The sequence below is a fragment of the Periplaneta americana genome, chromosome 6 (assembly GCF_040183065.1).
Source record: "Periplaneta americana isolate PAMFEO1 chromosome 6, P.americana_PAMFEO1_priV1, whole genome shotgun sequence".
NCBI lineage: Eukaryota > Metazoa > Arthropoda > Insecta > Blattodea > Blattidae > Periplaneta > Periplaneta americana.
The window spans coordinates 19,181,793-19,192,066 of NC_091122.1; the positions used below are offsets into that span (position 1 = coordinate 19,181,793).

At 34.4% G+C, this 10,274-nt stretch overlaps 1 protein-coding gene across 3 annotated transcripts in view; it reads left to right on the forward strand.

The window, feature by feature from the left end:
- Positions 1-9,199, forward strand: part of ais (DExD-box helicase 52) — a 29,869-nt gene extending 20,670 nt beyond the window's left edge. For all 3 annotated transcript variants that reach the window (XM_069827691.1, XM_069827692.1, XM_069827693.1), the window contains 6 exons: positions 781-871; positions 2,638-2,760; positions 5,055-5,205; positions 7,342-7,417; positions 7,749-7,913; positions 8,648-9,199. In XM_069827691.1, the coding sequence (XP_069683792.1) occupies positions 781-871; positions 2,638-2,760; positions 5,055-5,205; positions 7,342-7,417; positions 7,749-7,913; positions 8,648-8,732 (691 nt within the window). In that variant the 3' untranslated portion in view covers positions 8,733-9,199. The remainder of the gene's footprint in view (positions 1-780; positions 872-2,637; positions 2,761-5,054; positions 5,206-7,341; positions 7,418-7,748; positions 7,914-8,647) is intronic.
- The last annotated feature ends 1,075 nt before the right edge of the window (positions 9,200-10,274 follow it).

The following is a 10,274-nucleotide window of genomic DNA, read 5'->3' on the forward strand; positions in this document are numbered from 1 at the left end:
CTTCATGGCATCTAAAGGAGTTACCATTACCGATTTAGATTATGTCTTTTAGTGGTGAGTAGTGTGGCTCTATTTATGCCCTAACAAATCTGCTTACAACTTGCTGTTCATGTGCCAGGCAGCGGCACTTTGACTTGCAGAAGTAACATGCCAGAGTTCTGTTTTCTTCAGAATTGTTTTAATAATTTTATATATATATATATATATATATATATATATATATATATATATATATTGTACACAGCATTACAGAAATTGCTGTTTTTTATGGAAATGTGAACCAGTATACATTTGGCAAATTTTTGGACAGTGTTATAATGGACTTCCTATATGATTTACCGCTCAATAAATAGATGAAAATGTAGTTTCAGCTAGATTGGGACACAGCACAGTAAGCTATGACAGTTCGTGAGATTTGTTCCGAAGAAAATTGATTATGCTTACATTTGTCATTTCAGAATAATACTGTTTTTCCAATTTGTCAAGTTAGTTTTGTGTCACATGGTAATTTGTTAATTGGCTACACCAACCTAAAATTAATGGCTGAGAAAATACAATACAATATTAATTCCTGGTATCTAACAGTTACTACTATTGATGCTGTGACTGGCCATTTTCCATCTGAGAGACTGATGGCAAGTGAGCAAAGAGACAGTGTGTTTGGGAAATATTTTGAGCTTCATAGAAATATAGTTGCATAGGATGTACAGTCAGTAATAAATCAATTAAAATTTGTTGTTTGTTATCTTATTATTATCATTGAACTTAATGTCTTTTCAGGAATGCTGCATCAGATGATGTAGATCAGAAGCTTCTATTTGTGGGCAGTGAAGCAGGCAAGATGGTAGCATTACGAGAACTAGTGCAGAAGGTATAGGAAGTTTATACAATTTTAAGTAGAAAGAGAGTGCCTGCCCTTGTCTATTACCATACTTTTGTACAAATCAGGGCATAATTTTTGTCGAACTGCTTGACAAAAAGAGGAAAATAAGTGTCCTGTAGACCTGGTGACCAACTCAACTGCTCTTATGAAGCAGTGTGTGCTCTCACGAGCAAAACAGAGCAATGTTGGCATTGTAAGCAAGCCATGTGCAAAGTCTTTCGGGACCACTGAAGGAGCACGGTTTTTTTTTTTCTAACCCTGCTGGGTTTGTACAGTAAAGATGGTGGGGCTTTTAGCCCCTTTGTTCTCATGCAACAGTGGAATTCGTTTCCAGTTTGCTACAAGCACATATCTCGAATGGGAGGAATCCAATCATTGGAGTGATAATTATGTGAGTGATAAGAGACAAAGACCTCTGTATATTATCGCTTGCACCCATGTAGTCAAAACATTTCGAACACACAGCTTGAATCTTTGTTAGTGCAACATGCTGGAGAAGGAATATAATATGTACAGAGTGATTTATATAGAACTAACACATTTCTTTCTTTATTTCAAAACGAATGATGCTAGCCACAATTTGTTATGTCTCAAATGTAGAGTATCTTTGGGAGATTATTAATCTCTATAGAAATGTTGAAAATTCTTTATTTATTCGTCTGGAAATTCACTTAATGACCAGTTTTTAACGTCAAATTAAGCAGAAATTTTGATTCTCTGTCATGAGAGAGGGGAATCCCATTCGTATTCAGTTATGACATGCGGATTTTCCTACCCCCAGATGTGACTGTTGTGTCTGTTTACTTTTCCACCAACATGGAAGGTTGCCTCATCTGAAAATCACACTCTAGTTAGGGATGTATCGTCATCTTCCACTTGTGCCAACATTGTTTCTGCAAAGTGTTTTTGTTCCCGTCTATTTTTAATATGGTTTATTTAACAACGCAACTGCAGAGGTTATATCAGCATCGCCGGTGTGCTGGAATTTTGTCCCGCAGTTCTTTTACATAATTACATGCCAGTAAATCTACTGACATGAGCCTGTCGCATTTAAGCACACTTAAATGCCATCGACCTGGGCCGGGATTGAACCAGCAACCTTGAGCACAGAAGGCCAGCACTATACCGCCTACGCTACCTAGGCCGATGTTCCTGTCTATCATTCGATGTAACCTTCTGGTGAAGTTGCAGCTTGTATGCTCGCAAACACAATCTTTTATGGAGCACTGTATGTGCTGTTGTTAGTGGGATGTTCAGCTGCACACTAGCCTGTCGTATGGATTTCTGTGAGCTTCTCAGAAATGCCTCATAAATGACATTTTCCTCAGATACTTTACGCTTGAAATGTTTACCTGCTTCGGATAACAAACTTCCCGTTTCTCTGAGCTGCCTATCCCATTTCATTATTGATACATACGTCGGAATGACTTCCCTTGCTCTAAGGTTGTACTGACGATGAAACAGGCACTGCACACGAATCACAGATTTTTGTTCTGTTAATGATAGCACACAAAAGAAATGATCTGCGTATGCGCATGACTCATCTAACAGCAACAACAATGGATTAAAACTTTCAGACCTCCTCTTTGAAATGGTACCAATCTTTTCCCATTTGAACGTGTACTTTTGACATTATAATTATTTCTTTTATTATAGTTATAAGCGGAACACAGTGTATGTAAATTTCGTGAGTTAAATTTTGTTCGCATGTATTAAATTAATGTTATGGTAAATATATTGTGATATGTTTACAGGGACTGACACCACCAGTATTAATTTTCGTTCAGACTAAGGAGAGAGCTAAAGAATTGTTTTCTGAATTGATTTATGATGGAATTAATGTTGATGTTATTCATGCAGACAGGACTCAGCTTCAGGTATGTACCAGTAGCATATACATTACTTACAACAGGCTATCATCCATATTGAGGTGAGATGCTTGGGAGGCAGAATTCATTACCTTCAGTGATAGGATTACAAGTAAAGATGAAGCCTAACAAAGTTGAATTTTTACAACAGTAAAGAATGTCCAGTATATTTTGCTTGGAGATCTTTCCTTCATGAGCAGGTTTTCTTCGTCATTGACGTCATCATCATCATCATCATCATCATCATCATCATCATCATCATGAACGTATGGATTAGGTCTTTTTTACCTGTTCCTTTATGAGTTTCTGTGTGCCTGATCTCTCCATCTTTATTGTGACTGGCCTATGTCTACTGCTTGATACGCCAATACTAATTTTGGTATGCAATTTGGAGTGATTATTTCTAGGTGAAGGCATTTTTGTGGCAAAATTATATTATATTGTGTAATATGATCCACTTCAAGTTTTTCTCGAGTGTCTGAATTTTGTTGATAATCCATCCAGGTAAATCCCAAAAGTGGTCTCAAAAATCTCATCTGTACTGTTTCTAGTGTTTTTTCATCTGTTTTATTCAACAACCAACCTTCACTATCGTAAACATTTGTTTACCAAAATGTTATTTAATCATTCTACTTATTTTGTTGTATTTCTATGAGTGTATGATTATGTCCTTTTCATTATTTGATACTAGATTTCCCAGATATGTTAAAGTTGATACTTGTTCAACTATTTAGTCATCAATAACAATAATTTTGATTTTCTGAATATCTTTTCTATATAATCCCAATTGATTTTGTTTTTGAGGTTGACATTTTCATGTAATTTTTTCCTGACTTTGTGCAATTCATTAACTGCTTTCTGTAATTCATCTTCAGATTTTGCAATTATTATAATTTGATCATACGCATATAGTAAAGATTGCATTTTCTTTCTTGTGTTCAATTGGATTCCATTTGTAGCAGGCTGTTTTAAGTTCCATTATTCTGCGATATGGAATCGCAATGGAGTCATTTGCCATCTTGCACTCCAGTATTTTTGTACAGTGTCATCTTCTTGTAGCAATGCTGTGCATCTTTTGCTGTGTTCAATGTTCATCTCTTCATTTGCATCACACACACACTACAAGGGCAGGTGTATGGGAAATTCCTATCCTGTGCAGGTGGCTTACCAAACACTCATGACCTGTCATCAACCTGAACATTGCAACAGCAGATATACTTGGCCCTTGGAGGATTATCTCGCTGATAGTCAATAAAATTTCCCAGATTTTATCTTTAGCTCCATCCCTATTTTGTTGCTTTTAAGCAGATCTGAATTTATATACATATATACAATTAATTAATAGAGATCTGAATTTACTTTTGATTAATTGTTTTATAGAATAAATTGGAAATCTGTTATTAGATGGTTGTAAAATTTCAGTGCTCATTTTAGCCAAAATGTCTGTTGTTTTATTTCCATACATCTATATATCACAATGGAAAGAAATTCACTGTAAACTAATTTTTTTCTGTAGTTTAATTAGGTGATATAACACTTTTTCTTGCAATCCTGAATTTTAGCTCCTTTTATTGACTGTTGTGAAATTATAATTTGTATGATTGTCCTTGAATCTGATAATATAACAGCGCTTTGGAATTTATTTAATCTACATAAGAGGTTTCGCAAAGATACATAACTAGCAGATGGCAGTATATTTTATCTTGCTTTATTCTCAACCAAAGGTGTTGGATTTCAATCCCAATTAAGGGTGGTGCATTTTCTTAGGGAGAAGAAACTTAAATGTGGCTGCCATCAGATGAAAATGTAAAGCTTGTTAGCCCCATACAGTGGATTTTCTACATAAAAAAACTTATCTTTGTTTATGAATATGTCCAGACCTCAATTACTTCACTCTCAAGACTCTTGCCATCCTGATAGCACTTGGAGAGACCTCTGTTGGATTAGAGTGAATAGATGTTAATTCCTAATCTCACTGGTCCAATGCAATATCTGTAATGATTCTTCCAATGTACTATGTAGTACAAGATGATCAAATTGAAAATAAGTATTAAAACAACTAGCTGCAGAGAGCTAGTTCAGTTATCAATCAACATTGACCATAAACATAAATAAATTTTAATAATATCTGATTTTCACTGATCTAGATGTGACAGGTACTCTAATGTTAGTACTAAATCATTCTCCTGTACCCGAAAGCAAGCATTCTGTACGAATTTAGCAAGTTACTATACCAGAGAAAATAATAAGATAACTATTTCATATTTATTGTGATATAAAATAAAAACCAATTTTCTGTGCAGCGTGACAATGTGGTACGAAGTTTTCGAAGTGGTCAAGTTTGGGTTCTTATCTGTACAGAACTGATGGGAAGAGGAATAGATTTCAAAGGAGTAAACCTAGTAATCAACTATGACTTCCCACCAACTGCCATATCATATATTCACCGTATAGGTAAGTAAATTTAGAGATTCTAGCAATAATGAATATCTTATTCATAGCTGAATGTCGGAATGATTTGAGATCTTAATGAATCGATTACATTTATTAAATACAGTGTCTCGTTTCCTAAACATATTATTAAGCTTAAGTGCTTTCCTTGCTGAAAAATAAAACATGACTAATGACACTAGTGAGCCAAACAGAAAAGACAAACATGATGAAAGGTTCTAATTCGCCAGTCCTCCACTTATTTGGTAACTTGGGTTGTTGTTGCCCCTACATGTCCAGTTGACTTGTATCTCTAACCCCCTCTCTCCATTTACCTCCCCTACTATCTCTAATGCTCATCTCTGGACTTACCTGTTCTGTAAACTATACATTATTACATTAGCCAAATGGCTTTGCATACAAGAATGTTTGGTGGATAAAGACAGCATATGGGGTAGATTTTCGGATGTTTCAACTGCATAGGTTATTCAGCAGCATCGAAAGTCAACTTGGGCGAGAAATAGCTGACATATTTTACCTGACAGACTCTATTGAGGTCAGATTTCTTTTACCTGCCACTTGACATTGGACCCACAGCTGTACTTCCCTCCCAGAGGAAGTCATGCTTAGGATTTAATCGCCACTTGTATTAGATCAGACGTGGGCATCAGTAGTACATGTCGAACGAAGTCGAATGCAAAGACGTGATCTCCCTCCCTCCACACCCCTAGCTGGGGTACCTGTCCGACCGGTTGAAGTACTGGCAGTCAGCGGTGGATTTCGCTAAAAAAAAGTCACTCTCTAAGGAAGCTCCTGAAGTAAAAAAAGTCCAAAAATATTATTTCCACAAAGAATGGGAAAATGAATTCTTTTGTTGCGAAGAAGGGGAAAGCGTTAGGTGCTTATTATGCTACAAAATTTTACTAGCACGTTGAGCGACATTATGAAAAGACTCGTTTTAATGGAATAATTTTTTTTATTTTATTTTTTATAATAATAGTAGTCCACACCTGTGGAGTAACAGTTAGCGTGTCTGGCCGCGAAACCCCAAGTGCAAGTGCACAAATATGGCTGGTTTAGATGTATATAAGCTTAAACAACTTTGCAAAGTAAAATATTCACATCTTCGGAGTTTTGTTATGAAAATTGCTTCTATGTTTGGCTAAACCTTTATTTGTGAACATCTTTTTTTTCAGTTGGCCATTGTAAAATCCAAATCAAGATCACGCATTTCAGACGAAAATTTATTCTATCAGCTCACAATTGCAATGTCTGACATAACTCCAAATTTTGAAACACTTGCTGATTTACGTGATGAAGAAGAATAAACGAATCCTTTCTTCTAAGGGTATGAGTCAATTGACGTAAATTGACAAAAACAACAAAGAATTACAGTAAGAAGTTTAAAAAATAGCCTAATTGTTGTTTTACTGTTTCTTAGTAATGTGCTTGATATTTTGTTAAGAATCTATTTTTCCTTAGTTTCTTAATTTTATTTTCAAAGGATGCAAATTAGTGACTGATGCCCTTTCAAAACAAATAGGTTCAGATTATGGCATTACTTTTTAACTGTTGTGGAATTGAGCGTTTTATATCATTTTTTAAGATTTTTACAGTAATTGTTTAAATTAGAAATACAGTTATGTTTCAGTCTTTTGTAAAATAATTTGTATTTGTTTTGGAAAATTTGTTTTCTTTCATTGTCATTATTTATAAAAATAACATTTGTAGAAAACTGTGTATCTTTTTGTCCTGTGTAATTACTTAACGTTCCGTGTTTCAATACTTCACGCGATCCACCGCAGAGTATTTACTTTAACAGGTGATGCATGTTGCAGCAATCAGAGTAGTACAGCGCATCTCTTTAAATGCCCACGTCTGTATTAGATCATTTCTATATTAGTAATAATCGTCATCCTGATATAATCCATGGTACATCATGGAAAATATCCATGTGTGCAAACTAATTTACAATTTGTGTCATATTTATGGAATGACGAAAATTCCAACTATTCACTGTTGAGCAGGGAAAAGAACTTATTTCAAGCCCCAAAAATAAAACGTTTTAATTATCAGATTTCTGTTAAAGAGAACTGAAGAAAGAATAATACAGTATACATCTTTAGCACATAATTCACTTATTTTATTTCTTCCTATCAGGAAGAACTGGGCGTGCTGGAAGACAGGGCAAAGCTATCACTTTCTTCACAGAAGATGACACTGTTAACTTACGCAGGTAAATAATCTATAAGCAAATGCTTGTGTGAGCTCCATTGTTACACTTATGAATTAAAAAAATTATGAATGCTTGCTTGGATGGAGGAAGGAACACTGCATCAAACGAGATAATATAAATAAAATATCTTATTATTATTCTTTCTATTCTCCATGTTTTTTTTTCCCCCTTATTCTCTTTCTATTCTCTTTCTTTCCTTGTTTTTCTTGTTTTCCCATTTTTTTCTTTCTATTCCATATTCCTCTTGTCCTTGGTTCTCCTGTTCTTGTTTGACATACAGATATGCAGCACAGTAAAGCTAAGCACCTGTCGATTTTTTTTTTCTCTTTAGCATAGCTCATGTCCTACGTGAGTCTGGCTGTGAAGTTCCTGAATACATGCTGACTATGAAGAAGGCAAGCAAACGGGCACGTCGAAAACTGGAGCAACGAGCGCCACAGCGAGAGAGCATTTCAACTATTCCAAGTTATCAGATAGAGAAAACTAAGAAGCTAAAGTAAGATTTTTCTGTAGTACAATGCAACGATTTTCAAAGTACAAGAAGGATTACTTTACTCTCGTTAAAGGTTCCACTGCCTTCTTTTTATTCCATCTATGTCACATACATTCGTAATTTTTATATGTAAAGCAAATGTTTTGAAGGCAGCATGATTATAATCTGGCATAATGAATAACTGACACTAAATATAAGCTTCAAATTTCTTTTATATGTATCTGAGATGGTGAGTTTGAAAATTTGATATGCTGTAACATTTTAGAAAATGCATGCTGTTTCTGTCATCTTAAAATATCACTACAGTGTACATGGATATAAAGAATACTAGTAATTACATACAGTATGCATATTATTATATTATATTATATTATTATGTAGATTTATTTTATCCTCTTTATTTAGCAAATTCATAATTGAAGGCATTTAAGATGCAAATTATCCTAAACACTTTATTTAGTTAGTACTATAGCTAAGTCATTCATTTAAAAAAGATCTTTTGGATATCTCTTTGAAGAAATTTCTAAAAAAACATTTATTGCACCAAGTACAGTTATAATGATAAATAGATAAGATATTATTCAGAATGCATTTGATTTGACAGTTCCTCATTGAAATTTAGAGAATTGGTTTGAATGCTGAAAATCTAAGCTGAATAATAGTACAAATACAGATAAACACACATTTTTACGTAGATTGTTACAAATTATTTATTCTATGTTTTAATTTTATTACAGGAGAAAAATCCAGGAATCCAAGCTGAAGAAAGAGGATCCACAAAGTACAAAACAGACTGTGAAACGCAGAAAGTCAGCTGTTTAATAAATATACTTACTTTAAAAATAATTTTGTAGCTTTTTTTTCATATATCCTGTCATGTAACATGTCTACTATTATTATATGAGGCATTCAGCTCACAAATGGCCCAACCCACAATATTATATTTCCACTTTACGTCTTTTAACAATGCACGAAATGCGATACACAAACGAAAATTGTGTTGAAATCTTATGGAAAAGCTGGAAATGATGATTAGGCCGATTTCCACTTTGAAGAGAACAATATGAGGAACTCTTTAAAGCAATAAACTCAATATGCAAATTTTGTGGGTTGGGACATTTGTGCACTGAGCGCCTCATATGTTATGTCATCAGCTTGTAAGCTGTTGTGTAAATCAATGTAGCTGTACATTGAAATACCTTGTACATACAAATATTATATCTGTTGTGAGGTCATGTCTTTTTATATGTACACTTTTTCTTGTTTCATAAAATATTTTTTTTCCTTTCTACTGTATTTGTTCAATACATGATGTTTAAATATTTTAAAATTAAATATCTTACCAGGATAACTTTTGAGATTCATTAATATGTGCTTATAAAATGACGAAATGAAGTTTAACATATTTCCCAGAAAAAAAAAAGATTGGGTTAATGAAAAAGGTCAGTTCGGATCTTCTACTTTTGTTACATAAATGGACGGATATTTTAAGAAAGAAATTTACAATTGCATGAATTTACAAAATTTAATTTTATTGTTTACGTCTCTTTCAGGCAATATAAACAAAAGAGAAGTAAAGATAAGGGACTCTTGATACACAGGGCATTCATTTCAAAACTTCCCAATTTAAACAAAGAAACACGTCAATTTAGATATTGAAGAGGATGTCCAAAACCAGGCTTAATTGCATTTTAGATTTCACCCCCCACCCCCACTTCGAAATTTCAAATGGGGTCCCTATATTTTTATACCGCTACTCAAAGGGGATACAAGAGAGAATTTGGCGTTCGTAATCCCCCCACAAAGAAACACAATACTGGGACTGGTAAACAAATTGAAAACAACTGGATCTCTAAAAGGATAATAATTTTGATGACAATAAATATACAGAATAAAGAATAAACATCTGCGTATTTCGTGGCGGGGAATCAGAACTCCTGGTTGATTTGACGTTGAAGGCTGGTCATTGGGTGGGTTTCTGGCGGAATAGATAAAGAATTTTCAATATTTTCTGTGGAGGTTGGTGGTCTCTCGGGGATGCTCTGCATTTGAGGTAGGACCTATGACAAATTGTGGCTGGCATCATTCGTTTTGAAATAAATAAAGAAATGTGTTAGTTCTATATAAATCACTCTGTTGTTTGTGGTTAATACAAACAACTATGATATTCTTGACCAGCCTCATGGTCTAGTGGTCAGAGCTTCTGGCTATAGTTCATGAGGTCCCGGGTTCGATTCCCAGTTAGAGCACAGGAATTTTTCCTTAAAGGGGATTATTCCTGTGTTCGTCCATGGTCTGGAATTTAGGAAGACCTCTCCTGGCACCACATTATCATAATCATCCTATCACATCATCGGGGTAATG